Source organism: Diabrotica undecimpunctata, chromosome 1 (assembly GCF_040954645.1).
Source record: "Diabrotica undecimpunctata isolate CICGRU chromosome 1, icDiaUnde3, whole genome shotgun sequence".
Taxonomy (NCBI): Eukaryota; Metazoa; Arthropoda; class Insecta; order Coleoptera; family Chrysomelidae; genus Diabrotica; species Diabrotica undecimpunctata.
The window spans coordinates 19,678,664-19,700,886 of record NC_092803.1 but is presented as its reverse complement, the minus strand read 5'-3'; the positions used below and the strand labels follow the sequence as shown (position 1 = coordinate 19,700,886).

General features: G+C 33.8%; 1 protein-coding gene across 1 annotated transcript in view; it reads right to left on the bottom strand.

Annotated features, from left to right (window-relative positions):
• LOC140445957 (REST corepressor 1-like) overlaps positions 1-22,223 on the bottom strand; it is a 41,681-nt gene that overhangs the window by 11,430 nt on the left and 8,028 nt on the right. Inside the window, exons 5-6 of the mRNA XM_072538423.1 lie at positions 8,721-8,818; positions 1,028-1,223 (exon numbers count right to left, since the gene is read on the bottom strand). Of these exons, the coding sequence (XP_072394524.1) occupies positions 1,028-1,223; positions 8,721-8,818 (294 nt within the window). The remainder of the gene's footprint in view (positions 1-1,027; positions 1,224-8,720; positions 8,819-22,223) is intronic.

Sequence of the window (22,223 nt, the reverse complement as noted above, 5' to 3'; positions counted from 1 at the left end):
TCAAATATTTTGCTTTTCATTTCAAATATTTTTATATGCAGAGTTTATGTAGACTCGCTAAAGAGACTTGTTATAGATAGCAATTTTGAGTGCCTGTTCTATACAAGTAAATTTGTAAAGGATTAAAAAATCCAGAACTCCCAATTTAAGCCTGATTTCTACCACAATATAGAGTTCAAACTTAGATGCGGGGAGAGTGCATCGAAAGGTTTCTATATCCAGGGGATACATCAAACTATCATTCATACAAAGGGTCTCAAAATCGACATATTAAATAGCTAAAAATAAAAAATCAAGTATTTCTATTATGCCACAGTTATAACATGGTTAAATATGGATATTACCCAGCACTAGAATTCTGTAACATAACTGATTTATAAAGCTCTTAATAATTGTAAGTTTTTGATGAATAATTAGCATAAATAAAAAATACAGAAATTTTCTGAAAATTGTAGTAAACAAACAAAAAATCTAAATTTGTTCTTCCAAATCAAACAGAATTCTGATATACTTCCGACTAATAGAATCATTCAAAATCAAATCTACGGGCAATCCATTTTTTCCTTAATTTAGATTCCAGCATGATCTTCATAGAGATCATAAAATAGAGATTTGGAAATTTCCAAAATTATTGCTTTTTCTCAAACGAAAGAGATTATCTTCAGTACGAGATATTTTTATATAAAAGTCTGTTTGCCATTTCTTTACTGTTGTTTCACTCATATTTGGAGATAACAACAATAGATCTCTTCACGTCAAAGTGTGTAGAGGTCAAGACTGCTGGTCTTGGCGATTCAGTCTAGTCTAAATTCCAATGTTAGATTATGGAATGTAAAACAAAGCAAGAGGATCTATATTGTACAGTTATTAAAGATTGTAGCACTGTACTACAGTTGGAAGTTCAACTGTATTCAAAAATATGTAATTTAATGGTCAATTTTCAGAAAACTTTTTCATAACATTCGTTCGACATTAGATAATAAATAAATAAAAAAAAGAGTAAACATCTACAACAACAACAACTTACTTGTCTCTGGAGGGAATCGAGCTCTCGGTCCATGGCTTTAAGCATCACGACGCCAGTATTACCTGACGCCATCGCAGCGAGGTCGTCGTGGTTGATGAACATGCCGCGTGGGGGCTTTCGCTTATGGCGCGCCCCCAGCGAGGGGCCGCGCTTACCACCCGTCGGCCCTGACGTGGGCCTCAACAGACCGGTTCGTCTACATAATATAACCAATGGGAGTGATCAATTTCTGTTTAATTTCGTCGAGTGTTTTACATTTTTCAACAAATAAATCAAGACTTTTACTGCTAGTGGCAGAAAAAATACAGAATGTCCCATTTAACAATAACTAGGAGTATCAATGTATAAATATAGACAATGATGGCACACTACTGACGTACCAAGGTATTATTCTTACTTTTTTGTGATTCTACATCTTCGTCAATTGAAATTCATCTAAACTCGTCAACAGTAAAAAATGAGCAGCAGCAAAGTTTAAACTTGAGGGGATTGATGAGCGGTGTGAAGTCGTCGTTTAGAAAGGTTGCGAACGTTGGTTGTGATTGCAAAAATCTTTGCTGGTTGGTTTTGATTGACTATCTATGAAAGGATAAAGCAATTATTAATGGATACTATACATACAATTCAGAAACTTAAACAAACAACGAAACTAACAATATAAGACCAGCGAATCGAAAACATACCTGATTAAAAATAATACTTGGCGCAACCAGCGAAAACTGAGAAATCTGGAGAGTCCAAGAAGAGTCCAAGAATCCAACTTTGAGTTCTATAAGAAATAGCTAAACCTGTCAAGTACGAAAAGTACCATCTCAGACGAACCCCTAAAGACTTAGGTGGAAGGTTATAGTAGTAATGATGATAATGGAAACACATTTTAAGACATTTTTAAAGTAACTAATGCATGAAAATATTCCACGTAAATAAAATTTTTATCATCGTATTAATTAAGATGTAGAGGCCGTTTACAGTGAAGTTTTTAGTGAAAAAGTAAAAAATCTTATATTCAAAAAATCAATAATTTTGACATAAAATCTGACATTTAGCTGATTATGATCTATACGTTGAATTACCATGACTTGAGACTTCCCATATTCCGCATTTATCAGCCTCCATATTTAAAATGCTGTTTTTGGTCAAAATTTTAATTAAATATGATTTTAAATGGGACCTTCTGTATCTTTCTCGTGATGTAATATTAAATTAAAAATGTAAAACTCGTTAAAATATCGATGTAATAAAGTGTTTTGATATTTCTCTACGTGATAGGTAAAAATAGCACACAAAATTAATAAATTAGAAAAAAAATACAATAAGCCTTTCATTTAAAATAAATTTTCTGTACAAAAAAAAAAGTAGTAGTGTGAAAGATAATACATACCATATGGGAACCTTACAATCATTGAAAATTAGTAAAAGAAGTATTGATCTTTTAAAAATGCTTCTACTTCAAGTAAGGATTAGATCTCTATAGTTGGAACGTCGCACAAACCACCAACAGATAGCTAAAACTATAGTCTAGCAAACAAAAAATGAAATTAGTCATCCAAAATCACGCGTCGTAACTGGTCAAAAATACCCGAAATCACGTATCAATCATGAATTCTCGGAAATTTTGAATTCGATCATTGGCGGTGCGTAAGAAAATGTGTTTTCTTGCTGGTCACTTTACATTGTAACAGTGTAATATTATATGTCTGCTAACAATAATAAAAATAATACATTATAGCTTAAGATCCCGTAGGATCACTACATTCATAACGTAGTTAATCAAACTCACATTTATGAATGACTGGTTTGACGAATGACAGATTATAACAGAAAGAAAAAACAGAACATATCTAAAAAATTTATTTAAAAATTCCTTTATAAAAGGCATAATATTAAAATCCCTATCGGGCTATATCACAGAACGTTTTTGGAATTAATATTCCATCATCAGTGCTATCTGGATGTACATGTTTGAAGTCATTAAATATATGGGTAAAAAGTTGCTATCAACAAGTCCTCACAATCACTTCTCAGAACTCAGCAAGTCTCAGGACTAGCAACTTCCAGTGGAGTCTTTCGTTGCCATGTTATCTATTCCTGTTGTAACTTAAACATCATACTTTATAAAGTTAAAAAATGTAACTCAAAGTTAATTTAACAACATTTAAAGAGTTTTTACCAATGTATTTAGTGGCTTCAAACATGTACATCCAGATAGCATTGATGGAATATTAATTCCGAAAACGCTCTGTGATGTAGCCCGATAGGGTTTTTAATGTTATACCTTTTATAAGGGAATTTTTAAACAAATTTTTTGTGATACATGGTATACAGCCAACTACAGAAATTTAGTTTCCTTGTAGAACATATTTACTGATGCAACAGGGCAGAGAACTCGACAAGCACATGATGAATATAAATAACTAAGTAACGAAGAACAGAAAATCCACCGCAGAAAGAAGGGAGAAAATATAAACAAAGAACTTCAAGAACTACAAGAACTAAGTAAGCCAACAGAGACAAGAAAATTATACCTACAACTAAACAGAAGCAAGGGGGTAATATATTGACAGAATAGCAAGAATGGAAGAATAGGAGATGGAATTCGTGGATGGGACCGAAAATGTTTTAGATTATATTGATATACTAAAATTTTAATGTTTTCTTATTGTATGCCATACATTAACGGCCAGTTTCACAATCAGTGGTTAACCCTAGGAGTTAAGTAACCTTTACCCCTAGTTTAACTGACAGATGCCGTTTCACATTCACAGATTCGGTTATGGTCACTTAACCTTAGGTTTCGTTTTATTTTTCTTATGTTGGTAGGAAATTATGGGCAATAATCAGATTTTTATTGAATATTGTCAGTAAATATTAGGGACATTGACCAGTATAGATGAGTTATGACACATTTGTCACGTTAGATGGAAAACAATATACAAATATTATTCCCATTTTCAAGTTCTGTTCTAGTGTGGTAGTTTGTTCTAAGTAGTGGTTGTTTGTTTTTCCAAGATAAAATTAAAATTATAAAATGGAACCAACAAAAATGTTCAAGAGATCTATCATCTTCAGAGATGTATCTTCAATTCGCTCCAAAATATTTTCAACTGAGTTCTTTGAGAATCTAAACCGAGAGAAAAAATCTTCATGGTCTAGTTCTTCAAAATGATTTGTTCAACATATAAATCCATATCTGATTAATTAATAATTTACGTGTCTGTCTACACTCTGTCAATGTCGGTATACTCTCTGTCAACAAAACGAAATTCGAAATTAGGTTAAGATATCCTGGTCAAGCTCTAAACCACCGCTTTTACTTTGGGTTAAAAATTTTGTAGGTTAACCACAACCGGAGCTGTTGGCCTTATATTGTGAAACCTATATTTCAGGGCAACCGCTGGTTATCTCTTAACCGCAAGGTAACTTTACTTTATGAAACCGGCCGTTAGTAAAAATAAATTCTCCTATACTGACACGCCTCTTGGTAAACGTCATAAAGACAGCTAAACGACACGATAGACTAAGTGATCACGCGCATGACTCATTTCATTTTTAATTTGCTGGAGTATAGCACATTTGTAAGAATAAATTATGAATTGCTATTGAGTAACGCATTTTTTGACTTCGGGTTTCGAACACAGGCGTCGTTAGAGGGATTTCTATTACAGAATAGATTCGTTCGTTGGACTGTTTATTAATGGTTTTGTTAACACCTTATTTGTGTCCATTGTTAGTGCTGCTGGAACGGAAAATATATGCGTAGTGGACCAAAGTATAAATTTAAAAATAAACAACAGAGACACACTAAACATCCGCGAAAAATATAACTACTTAGGCGCATAAATCCATAACACTAGAAGTAGGAACACATGAATACGTCTAGAATAAACTGGTACAATAGAACAATCGAAGGACCCAAAAGTAAATTAATCGAACCAACTAGTTTTGACCTGCAGAATACTAACAATTTACCGATCTAATAAAATTCGACGATATCGGAGGTGTATTTTTGTAAATTCTGTGTAAATTATTTTATCTCAAATGTAACACACCGCCCACTTTTGTTGCAAAGGAAGTATATACCAAGTTTCAAGATTCTACATCTTCTCCATCCGGAGATAATCATTAATTACCTTTGACCTGCTGACCCTAAGTTCAACGGGGTTCTTCCTTGGACCAAGAGAAACTTATGTACCAAATTTCAAGATTTTTTCTTCAGCACAGAAGGACAGACGACGGACGACGAGTTAAGAAGGCTTTATCTGGTCCTTTATAAATTCTGCTCGAAAGATCATAGGAGCAATAAATGCAGTCACTTGTCAAATAAATATAGGAAATAAAATGAAGTTGTATATTTATGATACTCCTAATAAAAGCTGTATTATACGAAAGCGAAGTTTAGCAATTGAATCGCCAAAAAGAAAATGAATTTCTAACAACAGAAATAGACTTTTCCAGAAGATCAACATGAAAATCCAAACTAAGGGATCTTTAATAAAGGGCTTCCTATCTTTAAATTAATTAAATAAAAAACAAAGTGTGTGTTATTCGAAATTTCTTATTCTTTTTTATCTTCCAAATGACTTCCACGGCTTCTCAGGGTGGCACGCATCCCAAATACCCAATTTTTCACAACTTTGGCGCATAAATAAGGCTAAATTTGACTGATGACATGGGCTATGTTGGCTCTGAGAACCTCTGTGGTTTGTGGATTATTTGCATAGACTTACGACTTAAAGAAAACCCCAGAAGAAACAGTTTAACGGGGTCAAATCGCCACGTCTTGGTGACCAGTTAATATCACCTACACTTGAGATGACCATCCCCTCAAATCGCTTGTGCAGAATGTCCAATGTACTATAAGCACTGCGGCACTTGGCGCCACATGTCGTTGGTGTTCATATCATCAAATTTAGGCCAACAAAGTTGGTAATCAACGGCTTACAGCGCTCACAGTTGACGGTAATGGCCTGTCCAAAATTCACACTAAACAGTAACTTGGTCTATTGTCGTTTTTCTACATCGGATTCTCCTACAGTCTCGGATACTCTCTCATAGACATAGGCAATCTTGTATATCGTCAAATTTATCCACCACGCTACGAATAGAACCCGACATCATCGAAAGGATAGTCAGACTAAAATGGAGATGGGTAGGACACATATTCTTCTGTATTTCAAGCTTTTTAAATCGATTACTAACAGTTTCATACGAAACATTTGGCACGCGAGTTTTAATGAAGATGCATAATGAAATATCTCAATTTTGAGAGTATTACTTTTGCAACCTTGTCAGACGAGTCTTTTATACAAACCTATCTTTTTACAGATATGCTCTATTGACATACGGACAACGGTTTATTACTACTACCATGATTTAAACATAAGACAAAAAAAAACGTCTAAGAGAATATTTTGCTTCCAGATAGTTTTCTAAGTATTTTTAAATTATTTATCACTTACATAATAAATGAGTTTTTTTATAAGAAATTTACATCATTTTTACTAAAAAAAAAATATGAGGGTATAAAGAACAGTTCTCCTATTTTTTTCTTTTTGGGCACTGCATCCCACGTTTCTATCTTCTTACGCGCAATCTCCGCGGCGCAGGTAGGCAACTAACATGGATATTCTTATCTTAGATGCGGCTGCCATGAAAAAATCAACATAAATGAGCATAATATACCATTTCCGCAAGTTGTGCAGCCATAAGATTCTTCTCCTCCCTACACTTCTTTTTCCCTGGATTTTTTATTGCATAACTATGGTATGCGGCAATATAAACAGAACTGAAATGTGTTTGCGTCAAATTTGTATGTGTCTTGCATCGAAACGTACATCGAGTGGTTTCAAGATGGTTCTCAATATTGCAGAAAAAGTTTTTATCGTGGAGTACTACTTTCGGTCATACGGAAAAGGTCGCGAAAACGGTCCAAGTTTAAAATCAGTTACCGAAGCATTTAGGCTTAATTTTATGAAACAGCATCCGAGTAACAGCGTTATGTTAGCAGTTGTTGACAAGTTTCGTAGTACGGGAATAGTGATTTGCCAACGTACAGTTCACGTAGGTCGCCCAGTGAGTCACAACCAATACGAATCACGGGCGTGTTCTTAGTAAGTGGTGCAATCGTCGAAACTAAGCCTAGAAGAACATCATTAAAATTGGATATCAGAAAGTACAGACCGGACAGCGTCTGAGTGCAACTGAAAAGCGTGTAAGAGTCGAATACCGCCCGTGTGTTGGCTATGGATTATGAGAACGCGTCGTTCTTATCGAATATTTGATTTTCCGATTAAAGCCATATTCATTTCAACGGGTCCATTAACAAACAGACAACACGATTTCTTGGATTCGAACACCCCGACGTAATCGTCGAGCACCACCTTCAAAGTGACTGTGTTACCATTTGGTGTGCTATAATCCGAACATGGCTTATAAGGTCCGTATTTTATTGAAGCAAACAATGAAACGCCGTTAACCGTTAATCAGGAGCGCTACAAAGAACAGATTATCTCCATTTCTACATGATCTTCAGTGATTTTGTCGTGCCAGGAACCTGCCACTTAATCAACTATTGCTTTCAGCAGGACAGTCAGCCTGTCACAAGGCCAGGAAGTCTCTTCGACCACCAGACACCAGATCTAACGCCACCTGATGCGTACATATGGGGAATGTTGAAAGAGGCTGTTTTTCGTACCGATCCACCGTCTGATATTCAGGAATTGCGGACTAAAGTTCGTTCACAGACATGAATAAAAACTTTCGCGAACGCTACGAAAAATGCTTGAAAGTGAACGGAAGGCATCTTGAACATCTGCTTTATCAGGAATGTCGTCGGGAATAATATTTCCAAGGTTATATCATGTACACTAAATATATAAATAATAATAAACATTTCAATTTTCATTTCAGTACTGTTTATTTCGCCAAATACCGTAATTGAAGCAAGTAATATCTTTCGCCGCGCATAACATCTCCCAGGTACTGCAGCTTTCTGAATTTGATGGTATCTATTATTTCTGTACTCTTATTCATTATTTTCATGACTTCATCGTTTGTTATATATGATCAATCCATACTTTCAGGATTCTCCTGTATACCCACAATTAAAATACTTCCAATTACTTAATTGTCGCTGCGTTCGGTTCAGAGTGTCCAAAAAACATACCACCTTGCCAACTAACTCTTATATTCAGCTTGAGATCTCAGGAAATCTTCAAGATCTTCTGCCAAAATAACAGTATCATCCGCATACCTAATTCTTTTAAACTCGATTTCTTCTGAAAATTGTTATTGTCATATTGCTAAACAATATGGCAAAATAAAGACATTATATCTGTATTTGCTCTGGTGTAAAGCAACATATTTTACTCTATATGTGGCCAAATTGGTCCATATACAACAATGGAAATCAACAATACCGAGAATTATTCACCTCTTTAGACCCAATCCGTAGACTTACTGATTTCAGAATTGACGAATAAACATTTCAATCTTTTTAAGAAGAGCAAAACGAAAATCTTCAAAATTAGACAAATCTAAAATCAACGTTACAATTTAAAATTCCCAAATGATAGTTTTCTTTGTGATTAATTTTAACTGTTTTAATTAACTTTGCTGTGCTTTTTTTAAGTTTTTAAGTACTAGGAAGAGAAATATAATAAAAGTGGCTTTCCTGCCATGTGACGATACATACCTCCAGTGCTGGAAGCAAGAGTTACATAGGTTTCCTTTCGTAGTAACCTGCGTTACTGTGCAGATGACTCCGCAGTTTGAGCACGCTCCACCCTCACCCTGCACACATACAAGAACCAGACTCACCAACGGACCAATGTAGGTTTTTACTCAGTGGCCGATACCTCGAAGATATATTGGACGTACAAAAATAAGTGGAATTGTCCTATTTGATAGTTTATAATTTTGAAATGCTGTTATAGTTTTGTAACAAAAAAATATATCAAAGTCAATTCCATCAATGAAAATCTGTTTTGGATTAAGTACGAAAATATCTATTTAAATGGTAAACTGTGCGAGGGTTAATATGAATGATTTTCCAAATATTTGAAGCATTGTCGAAAATAAGCAAAAATGCAGTCTTACCTGACATTCTGTGCATTTATTTAGATATACATATGAACAATACAACGTTTGAAAATTATTAATAGCAGAGTTATTATGACACAGCTGATATTCCCCAACGTAATGTCAAAAACCAGTGACGAAGAATTTCAAAATTATTTTTTTTTTGTCTCAAAATGTTGCAGTATTTTATTAAAACTATAATGTAGGTACACTTCCCGTCATATAAAACTGGTACACTTTTTTTCCTAATGTAAACCTGTGTTCAGACTTGACACAATGGTTCGTGAATAAATTCGTTGTTGCCATCACAGATAACGGAATTGCACTAAATCTAAATAAAAAAAATAACGTTCAAAAATGTATTATTGTAATTGTATTGTAATGTAGATAGGTATTATTTTTATCATTAACAAAAAAAACCGTATCTAATTAATTTAATAACCAGAGATAGGGTCGAGTTAATATCCAAAATGTTTGAAGGATCTGTATTGGCACAGGGAACATTGGAATGCGTCTACTGTAATTTTATACTTCAACTGCCTACCGAACACGAACTGTATTTTGTGTTAATAAGTTTAGTAACAGGCAAACTACCGAAATTAATTGATTATTTAGTATAAGAACGATAAATGTGAAAAAAAATACACTTTATCCTACGTATTATAAACTATAAAATATCCGGGGAGAAAAAACGCTTTTCAAAACGTGACAGTTACAATCTAATATCCGACTGTAATGTTTTATTATAATAATTTAAAGTTATGTCTAGATTGATTATCTGTCATTATTTTTGAATCAAAATATTTTCATAAAGTATATTAAGACACAAATCAATGTATGGGTACTTAATTGAGATGAAGGAAAATTACAAAATTAATATGGGAATTTTTTAGGATGCATGTTTAAACAAATTTAATGTGATTGACTGATCGAGAATGCTCGATGTTTTAGTTTTTAGTACACTCAAAACTGGCGGTCTGTCGCACAGCCCCGCTTTTAGCTGGTTTCGTATAATATTTTCGTTGAACTGGCAACGGTGCCCTAGAAATTAGAATGACACATGTGACAAGATCAACGTACACAACTTAAACACGATTTTTAGTTATAAGAGTTGTACCAGTTTTTTATGACGCGAACGGTACCTGCAACTATTCAGATATAAAATATTATAATTAAGAAACACTAAGTTTTATGTACTTCAAATTTTTCCTGTCACGTCAAAATCTACATTAAAACGAAATTTGTAACATTAATAGGAAACCTTATTAAACGTAAGGTAAATAAAATGAACTAAAATATCATAATTCAAAATAGTTTACTAGTCAGCTAAAACTACTGAATGAAATGTTCAAAATGATATCCACCAACGTTCATACAATTATAAAATCGCTGTTCAAATTTACGACTAGCATTTTGAAGCATTTTAGTTACTAGACTACATTGATGTATTCGTCGTCTTAGTTCTTCCCATGAGGCAGTAATTGTCTTATTAATTGTAGCGTTTCATTTTTCTAGCCGTTAAAATTTTTTTTAGTTCTGTACTTTTTTATTACGTCTAAGTAAGCCGTACTTAAGTTACCATGTCATTAATTTGTATTTATGTTGAGAAGTAGGAAAGTCACGAGATAACTACATATTATAGAAGCAGCTGCACTTTCCTTTCCCCTAACTCCCCCCTAATAAAAATGTTTAAATGAACGTTTTCAAGTTGTCTGCGAAAAAAGGTATAAAATACGCATACGGCCAGATTTGATTCATTTTAAATTTTGTTGTTGCGATGGCTGGCGACGTTAAATAATTTAGTTTTTTTTTTTTTTAATACGGTTGTGTGATCGAGAACTCGCATTTAAGCGGTAATTCTGGTTTATTCTTGTGTTTAAATCATAGAATATAGAAAGATTTTCTTATCTTCCCAGAGTTATTTTGCTGGAGCAGGCATTCAGTAGACGTGCTCATCAATATGTCACCAACTCTGCAGTTTCAATTTCAGGCTACTTACAGAGCCACCCTTCATCTATATGTCATCAATCTTATTTCTTCATCGTCTTTTCACCGACGAAGTAAGAAAGGGATTCGACTTGAGGGTTACTACTCTTTTTTTTGCTTAGAAAAGCATTCTATATGGTTGAATAAACGTGGGATCATTGTCCTAAAATTTCGGGAATTAACTGCGTAAATATTTTATTTAGGCAATTTATATTAAGAATATATGAAAAAATTTTAAACAAGACATTTGAAAACTCCAGAGGCACAAATATATGATTGATTTTATAGTGACTAATAGAAAAATCCACCCAAAGCAGATTCTAGATATCCGAACTTTAAACTAGACGCAAGAAGTGAACACACTAGCAAAGATAATAATGAAAATAACACCAAAAAATTTTCTACAGGAATGAAGAACAAAGTAATCCAAATATTACGTGATGCAGACGACGCCGCATTAATCGGCGAGACTAATCGCCGGGAATAGATATAACTAGTTTCGGAGATGTTGAAGAAAAAGTACTACCACAAAGCTTAAAAGCAAGTAAAGCGGCGGGATCTCTTAATGACACAATCTGGAAGAACAAACACCAAAACAAGAATCTATAAAGCAGCAATTAGACCTATATTAACATACATGGCGGAGACAAGACCTGACACATCTAAAACGAGACGACTACTAGAAACAACAGAGATGAAAATACTTCGACAAATATCAGGGAAAAGTCTGTTGGATAGGGAGAGAAGCGAAAACATAAGAAGATCATTCAATATAGAAGACATAAATGGATGGGTGACAAAACGGAAACAGGAGTGGAACGAACACGTTAGTAGAATGGCAGAGGATAGGATAGTACGAATAGCACGAGATAAGTCACTAAATGGACAAAGAAGTATTTGCAGACCAAGAAAAAGATGGTGCGATAATTTAAACAATTTAGGAGGCTAATATTAAAGAAAAAACAGACTATATACAAGAAGGAAGAAGAAAAACATATTAAGAATATAACGATTAAATTCCGTTGTTATTTCCGATGTCAATTATTAGGAAGTAACGATTTTTTTTTTGAGAATATTCAAGTATCATCTGTAATGAGTAGATAATATTACACAGGGACTAAAAAGTTTTTTCCGGTAGAACAAATTGCGGTCAATAACCCTTTATTTATCTTTTTTGAAATTTTAAATAACAATTAATTTACCTTTTGAAGAATCGTTAAAAAAATTAAATTAAATTACAATAAAATAAAATGAATCGAATCAAATGGAATCGAATTGAATTGAATTGAATTAAATTAAATTAAAAACCATCGCTCCGTGTGTAGACGATAAGGAAGATATGCTACTCCTCCTCGGTCACTCCCGGAGTGACACATCGCGTTTTCCTTTCAATTCTTCCAAAATTATCCCTTCATTAATATTGTTCGGATCCGTGAATCAATGAGCTTTCGTGAATCTTTTTACTAATGGCAGGATTGGTCGTACAATTTAAAATAAACAAAGCTTACAAAAATTAATTTGATAGCAAAATTAAAAATTTATTGTTAACAAAGAACGATGTTAAAACGATTTACTGTAAATATTTTCTTACTTGAGCCTGACCTGAAATTCGGAATACCTACGTCATTTTATATTTTCTTTCGTTAAATTTACTTTCTTACTTTTTATGTAGCATGGTCTGGTTTCTATCGATAATCCAAACATTTTCAAATTGATGGAATAGACTATAGTGATCATTGTCTAACATGGTGTTAATTAAACTCCGATATCGATGTTATTGTTTGTTGAAACTAAAAATGAATTACTAAGACATCGCTGTAGGTAGCCAAAAAATATCCAGTTAAAAAGTTATATGAAAAGGTGTTTCGAATGTGACTGACCGAATTGGCATGAAACATGACAAGTTTTGTTATAGTTTTGTTTGACATAGTTGAATAGACATGTTTTAGACAGTCCTCAGAAATCGGCGAATGTGTCTTATTCTGGCTATGATTTTAGTAAAAAATATGAAAGAAATATTACTAACTTTGTAAAACATTTATATTTGCATACTTAGGTGTAATAATTCGGTAAACAGGAAAACATCGTGCTCCACACAAGGCATTTTAAGTTGTCGGGAATCTTACGAAATTGTCTAAAAAAAAAAGAAAACATTTAGATTGGATTCGACAAAGAAAAAATAGAACTGACTAGCTCTAGTCTGAAAGAAAACAATTTATTGGCATCTGGAAGAACATTTTGCATGGAACTTTCGAAGATCAAAACAAATTCTTTTATCATCTTTAACCATAAAGTTAGTCTCAAATGAAAAGATATGGCACACTTTCGATATTTGTGTAGAAGTGTTTCCAATTTATCAGAAGCCAAAGTGAGAGAAGAATCTTATTTATGTAGGAAGCCAATAAGAATGTAGAAATTGTTGGTGGACTCTGTACTTTTATTGACCACATATCTTCTATAATAGCCGTACCTACTATGTATTACTTAAGAATGTATACTATGTATAGATAAGAATGCAGGTCTTTTATTCAATTTTCAAGAGTATTATACGTTTCAATCTTCGAGATATCGTTAGCAACAACTGAGTACATTTAATATAATAAACAAAAGTGTAATGGCTTGATTTAGGTCCAATTTGTGCATAATAAGAGCTTGCATTGATACTTTTACATGCATTTACAATAATTTGACCCCATTAACCAGAGAGTATACCCTCTCACTATCACAAAGTACCTCAAATATTGTGTTCTGAATATATCTAGCATGTTAAGTGAAAATATAAAAATATTAAGTACAAGAAGGTATATTGTGGCTACAAGTAAGAGGTTCGTATTCATAGATAATTTAGAAACTTTGTTGAAAATATTACGATATTTTTAAGGAAAGTTTCAACTAATTCATTGATATCAGGTACCACAGTCATTCTAATACTGTTTTAAGAGATTGAAGCCGGCTTTACTTTGAACACAGCCTTCTAATAATAACATCGTATTGCATTTTTGCCGGTGAGATCTTTTCGAATAGGTTCCGGCACCAATTGCATCTTTAACCCTGTTTCAGGTAAGTAGTATCGATGTACACCAGCCCAGTGAGTCCTCCGAAACACGGTGACGGCTCCTATAATTTTTAATAACCTGAAAATTTCGTTGTCGGTGCCGAAAATCGAACTCGTTCGTTTCGGTTTGATATGTCAGTATCGTAGCCGCTGAGCAACGACCGCCACTGCCTTCTCATTAAAAAATGTATATGCAAATGAATACACTGCCTTCTAATATATTCAAACCCCATCTATCTTACGAAATTTCAATTTACGATAGACCAAAATGATTTTGTGAACTTGCTTGATGTTTTTCGGAACAATTGCCGAATTTGGGTGATCATAATGTTCAGCATCACTTATATTTAAACGACCGTTTTTTCTTTATCTCGTTTAAAGTCGTTAAATTATATGGACTGTAAACTAAATCGGACTGGATTCTCTCCTAGGTCCTAATCCCATATAGGAATGTGGTGACACCATCAAATTTTTATAATTTTTTAACAATATCCTTCCATCCTTGGCTAGTTGTTCGGCTTAGTGTAACCCTCGATCCTTTTTCCTTCAACTCCGCCGTCGATTATCAGTTTTTCCATCGTATCAGTATATCTTTTACTTTGAGTTGTTCTAGTATTGATAAATTTGTTTGCTGTTCATCCCAAGATATTCTTAATATGCGGCGGTATACCCACATCTTAGAAGCCTTTATTTTATCCTCCTGCGTTTGTTATAAGAGACCCCAGTCTCTTGTTGATATAATCTCTTTAATATGTTGAAGATTGTTCTGTGCTCTATCTTCTTCTTTTTGTGCCGTATTTTACCGAAGTTGGCGACCATCAAACGATAGGTTTCTCTGTTTTGTGCCGCATGTATTATGTTCGCAGCTTCTGGTATTTAAAACCATTCTCTAAGTTTTTCAGCCAGGATTTCTTCTTTCTGTCCAAACCTCTTCTACCTTCAATCTTGCCTTCCACGATAAGCTGTAGCAGACGGTACTTATCATTACGGAACACATGGCCCAGGCATTCGTCTTAATACCTCTGTGTTGGTCACTCTGTCTGTCCAAGGTATTCTCAGTATGCGTCGATACAGCCACATTTCTAGAGCCACTAACTTCTTTATAGTTGCTGCTGTTAACGTCCACCCTTCAACTCCGTAAAGTAGCGTAGAGAGTACGTAGCATTTCGTGGCTCGCCATCGGAGGTTAACGCTTAGGTGGCGGTTGCTTAAGAGCTTTCTCATATGCTCTATCTACTATCATGATTCTTGACTTACTCCTATTTAGCTGTAGCCCATAGTCTGCTTTTCTCCGGACTGAATACTTTCAGGTAAAATATCAGACTTAACATCTACTTCGTTAGTACTATCGGCTAATGACTTTTATAATTAATTTCAAATTTGGCATTATTTTTTATGGAATTTTGAATTTATTGAATCCAGTTATCTGACACAAAACTTTCCACATCTCCCATTATTCTCTTTAGACCAGACTGTGAGGCCACTAGCATAGTAAAAATATTTCTGATTCTGTTTCGGATGATATTTCCAATTTGTTTAAAAAAATGTTTAAACAATTTCTACCCAAAAATTTCGCCTGGCAGCCTTCTGATTTGTTTAAAGGGGTCATTTAACAGGAATCGGCGAAGAAACCGAATCAGAAACATTTTTCCTATGCAAGTGGTCCCACAACCTGGACTACTTAGATTTTAGCTGTAACAAGCTTGAAAATTACTGTTCTTTGATTGGAAATTTATACGCCAAGAAAAAAGGCAAAACTCTATAGTTACGGTCAAAAACTTGTTTGTCAAATTGTTTTCAAAACGACAATTAAACAATCTGATATGAGAATCGTTCGGTAATTATTTAGCCTTGCAAAAAAAGTGCCAAAAGTGATTTTAGATAAAAAAACATTTCATTTTTGAATATAATTTCATTATTAAACCCATATTTCTAATGTAACTGTAAATTAGCAATGCCATCATTTCTCAATTGCACCCAATTCATTAAACAAAGGAAATAGTAGCAATTCTACCAACTAAACTACAATCACCTTGCTCAACACAACTCTTAAACTGATAACAAGAATATTCGCCAATAAGATAAATAATCAGTGAAGAGCAACTAGACTTTCAAAATAGGACAAAAATAGAAGCTACATTCATAGTCAAAGAAATTCCTGCGAAAGCATTAGAATGGAAGTTAAGATAAGATAGATGTGTTAATATTACCAAACGAAGAAAATTCAGCCCATCAGAATGGTACAGATAATCAAATATATTAACACAAAAAAAAACAAACAAAATTTAAAGTAGGGAATGAACTTCTTCTTCTTCTTCTAATGGCGCTACAACCCTTTGTGAGTCTTGGCCTGCTTAACAATGTTCTTCCATTCTGCCCTGTCGGATACTTTCCTTCGCCACTGCCTGATGTTCATGGTTTTAAGATCCCTGTCTACGTCGTCTATCCATCTTTTACGGGGCCTTCCTCTTGTTCTGTTTCCTTGGGGTTTCCATCTCTGGAGTACTTTTACAGCTCGATTATCTGGCATTCTTTCTAGGTGACCAAGCCAGTTTAGTCTTTGTGACTTTACAAATCTGACAATATCTGCGCTCTGCATTAGTTCATCCAGCTCGTGGTTCATTTTAATTCTCCACGAAGCATCGCTGCATTAGGTTGGTCCAAATATCTTCCTTAGTATTTTGCGCTCAAATATTCTCAGTTGATTTTCATCAGTGGTTGAGAGGGTCCACGTTTCACATCCATATGTGACCTATCTAACTAACAGAGAATGAACTAACATCGGATATTAACTCAAAAATCCGACAGGGAAATAGGTTAAATGTAGTAATGGACAAAATCATGCAGTTTGTCCAATCTACACCATACGGAAGATGTTTTAATTTTAGTTTTATGAAAAAAAGTTATTCTTTATAAAAAGTTCTGCATGTTCTAAAATCTAGAATACAATGCAAGAAAATATTAAATATGTTTAGTCATATACGAAGTTTGTCAACAAAAAAATTTAATATCTGATGTTTGTATTATAGCTTTTAGATTATTCAGAACTTTTTATAAAGAATAACTTTTTTTCATAAAACTAAAAATAAAAAAGTTTCCCATATAGGGTGGACTTAATTGGACACACTGTACAAGAAAGTAAAAATACAGAAAACGGATATGAATTGAGCAGAAAACAAATAAAAATCCTTTGTTATGCAGATGAAGCAATTATGATCTCAGATAATGAAGACAACTTAAGGGTGAATGGTACAAACATTCAAAAGATCTACGAAAATATCAACATTCAAGGCCAAATCTCTATTGGTTGAATTGGTAGCACCCAAGCGGTGCTAAATATGACGAAATAATAGAACAAATCTTGGGATTTGGGTATCTTAGAGCATAAATATCAAATTACAGAAACTTTAAAAGGAGTGTATTAAAGGATATGAGGTGAGCTGGGAAAGTAAGCATATATAAATCATCATTTGTAAGACCAATAATGACATACACCATACAAACCAGAGCCAATAGAGCAGTAACGAAAAGATGGAAGTTGGTAACATTAAAGTCATTGGTTTTTTTCTAATATTTGCTTAAGCACAAAAATTTGGTCTCTCGTTGTTTGACCACGTCTAAAACCACTATAATACTCGCCTAGATTCTCGCCCAATTCTCGTACTACATAGGATGTAAACTCAGTACATTGCTTGAAACTAGGTACTGTTTAAATACCACTATTTGACAGATCGCTCCGTATCTATATCCATCATTGCAGGTTTGCGGTTAAGATGGCAAACATTTCTCTGTCTTCAGATGTACGCATAAGTTCTTCAAAGCCTACTCCTCTTCGTTTCTAATATTACGCAGCCATAACAATGGGTGTCTTCCAATCCTTCGTTTCCTCTTTATTTTACCCTTAATGATCAATTGGAAAATGTAGTACTTTCCGTTAAGTAGCACACGACCCAAATAACTGGTTTTCCTTGTCTTAATCGTTCTTAATAGTTGTTTTTCTATATATACTCTTTTTAGAATTTCATTTGTTTTTCATGTAGTGAAAGGAATTTTTAAAATTCTCCAGTACACCCAAATTTTAAATACCTCATTTAAACTTATGCAGATTCTTTATCTTTAGGAGTCTACATTTCAACTCCATAAAGAGCAAAAAACCAAGCAAAACATTTTACAAGTTTCAATCTTAAGTTTGATATCGGTATGTGTATCGTAGAATAGACCACGCAGTTTGAATTACCATTATCTTAGTTCCTTTCTGGTTAATATTCATTTCAAACTCTCGACAAACATCATAAAGTTAGTCTAAGAGTTTCTGTAACTTCGTGTCTATAACAGTTAGTAGGACAGTGTCATCTGCATATCTTATATTAGAAATTTGTTGTCAATTAATTTTTATTCCCGTAGAAAGGTTTCCCTAGGCTTTCTTGAATAGCAGTTTACTTTAATACTTGAATACTCCTTTACTTATACTAATATTTCTGGATGTTAGATCGTCGATCCTAATCTTAGGCCTTAATGTTCTGTAAAGAACCTAACCTAACGCGACAAAATGCCTTTTCGAAATCGACAAATTATAGGAAAACATCCTGTTATTGGTCCTAACACTTCTGCAACAGTACTTGTACAGAAAACAAAGCCTCTCTTGACTTATAAAACGGTAGAAGTAACAACGATATAAAACGGTTAAAAAGATTCGTTATAATTTGGGCCAGGCTGTTTTGGCGACACAATTATCGAAAAATCCTCATTATCTAGATTGGATAAAACATATCTCAGGATATATCACCAGGATCATCATAAAAGAAAAAAAAACAGATCAACTAGAACTAACTAGAACCACGGTTATTAAAAATTAAAAGACTAATAAAGACGAAGTATTAACCCAAAAGGCACTGTGATTTGTAGGTTTCATTTATTAAACGTGAATAATTAAAAGTTTCTAAAATATTTATGAAAAAATCTTTCCCTGTGTAGTATTTTTTATTGCTAAAAGGTAACATTGTTAAGGTGACAAACAGAAAGAAAAGACCATGAAATGAATAACCAAAGAACTGTGTCCCTAGTAGTTGTTTTCGTGATTTTAAAATCTTTTCAGCATAATAATACGTAAGTGAAAAATGCACTAACAATAAAAAAACTACAATAAAAAAAACCCTTCTATCTGATTTATCCATGCTTTTTCCTACATTCAATATACTATAAACTTAAGCTGTTTTCTCCAGCCTCCTCCATTTCACTTATGTTATCATCATCATCAATGGTGCTACAGCTCTAGAGTAGAGCCTCAACCTTCCCAAATCTATTTCGCCAATCAGCTCTCTCTCCATTGCCAACCGTTGCCAGTTTGCTGCACCTATTTTTCTAGCTCTTCGTCTACACCACCCCTTCATCTAAGTTTTGGCCTACCTTACCGTCTTACTAAATGTCCTGCCCATCTTAAACTTCCTATTTTTATGAAAGATATCACGTCTTTACCACCAGATATCTGCTTGTAGTTGTGGTATATTTCATAGTTGTACCTCATACTCCAAATACCGTTTTCACAAATGTCACCAAATATCCTCTCAGGATTCTTTGTTCAAATATGAACAAGAGGTTTTTATTTGTGTTGGAGATGGTCCATGTTTCCAAACCATATGTGAGTACTGGCGGTATAAGGGTTTTGTATATTGTTGTTTTTGATTTCTGGTTTAAGTTTCTACTTTTCATATGTTGAGGCAGCCCAAAATATTAGTTGTTTACCAGAATTATTCTCCGTTTGATTTCTTCCGTTATGGAATTGTCATTGGTCATCAGGAAGCCTAAGTGTGTGAACGTGTTCATCACTTCAAAGCTAGAGTTATCAACAGTGAATGTTCTGGCTCTGTTGTTAAGTGTTCATGCCATAATTTTGGTTTTTTCCTCATTTAATTGTATGCCCATATTTTTAAGGCATTTGAGAAAGTGGTATACATAGGTATAGATCCTCTGGTCCGTTGTTGACGGACCAGACCTAAAACTACTTTGGATATTCGCCAAGTTCCTCTGAATATGCGCTTAAGAGAACATATAGGATACTCAAAAATATTCTGTATACTGATTTCACTTTGAGATAATTTTTTTTTTGATCAGTGTCACCTCTTGTTATTCTTCAACGAAAACTCAAAAAACAATTCATCGTTACAGAACAGAACATAACATACTGAATATCTATATATGACACCAGCACTCGTATAAAAAACTGTGGCGACTTTTTAAAGTTTCAGCTAATAGATTAAGTTCGCAGTCAAAAACTGACAGCACACACAAACATCTCTTTAAGACATATTGAACGCAGTTTATTCAGGTATGTTGAACACAACGGGTTAACAGGATGGATACCAGGATACCATAAATGGGTTGAGGGTAATAATAACATTAAGGTCTTTTCATCGATTTCAAACTGTCCGGATCCGATGTTGCTGAGATCCGATATTACTGTCATAAAATAATACAAAAACTGCATGATGGTTCTTAAAGAACTGTAAAGAAAGAGAAAGAGAAAGAGAAAGAGAGAAAGAGAAATAGAGAGAAAGAGAGAGATAATGAGAGAGAGAAAGAGAGGGAGAAAGAGAGGGAGAAAGAGAGAGAGAAAGATAGAGAAAGATAGAGAAAGAGAGAGAAAGATAGAGAAAGATAGAGAAAGAGAGAGAAAGAGAAAGTGAAAGAGAGAGAGAGAAAAGGGAGAGAGAGAGAGAGAGAGATAAAGAGAGAGAGAGATAAAGAGAGAGATAGAAGAATTGTTCGTACCATAATATTCACCTAGATAATAACAAGGCAGAGCTCTATGGTTTGATTTTTAAAAGTTAAACCATAATTCTCTTATTTCCTTTCCCCTAAGATTTTAGCAATAAAATGTATTATCCAACCAAGTGCACACAGCTCCTGCTGACGTCAAATTCCACCGAATGCTGATGACATCACAGGTTTCAGCGATATTCTTCTTCGTTACTAAATGTTTTACTTTATCATCCTGAATGTTTTACCTGTCATTTTTATGATCATCAGATAGAAGATATGTATATATTAGATAAATGTGTTTTTGATAATTATTTTTTGTTTCTCTATTTCGCCAAAACCTTTCTAAGTATGTGAAATGCAAGTTTTTTTGTTTTCAATTACGTGAGATTACTCCCAAAAGATTTCAAAACTACGATATTAAATGCATTTTTGATTTCCTAAATGTGTGAAGAGAACTGTGTATAAACAATAATATGCATGACAACTAAACATAATGCCGTGAAATGTGTTTTTGTTTACTAATCAAGGATAGTGATGCAACCAAAGTAAAAAGTTCAATGATAAAAAGCTACCTGCGTATTATTACAATCCTTAGAAATAGCGCTAGAGGTAGATCCAATTTTACGTTGAATGCCGCGGTGGAAAACCCATTTCTGGAATATTAATTTCAACCCCGTTACACCAGTTTAAACATACGGTTTTAGCAAAAAGATAAGGATGATGTAAACTAGAAAAATACTTATTTGCATTGATACTTAAAAACTCTGGAGGATCATTTTCTTCAATGTTTTAAATATAATGACATATATTAAGAGGACATCTTCTTTTTCTTCGATTTTGTACATTTATTTACTCTACATAATCATAGGAGACATTCAAGGCACAGTTGAATAATAATTACTCTGTCAATACGAGCATATAGTCATTGTATTCTTCTTTTTCTTTGTGTTTTGAAATGAAGCAGTTGTTAATGATGTTAGACATGGGACTCACAGTTTCGTCACCTACACTAATGGCCAAAATTCAGGAAACTTTACAAAAATTATTGTTTTTCCAGCAACACTCGTCTCATGATCATTTATATAGTTAATTCGATACAATTACATATGTATTTTATTATTTTATATTTCTGATTAATATTTTATGGCGTTTATTTTAATAATGTATTGCGTCAGAGTTTCGCTAGTGAGTCAACGACAAGTGGCGTGATTTAGTCGTCCAATTAGAAGCATTTAGTACAGTTTCGTGCGACTTCCAGTGTTTATTAGTGACTTCAGGTAGTTGTTACTAAGGTGATATTGTTTTAATTTTCGGAGA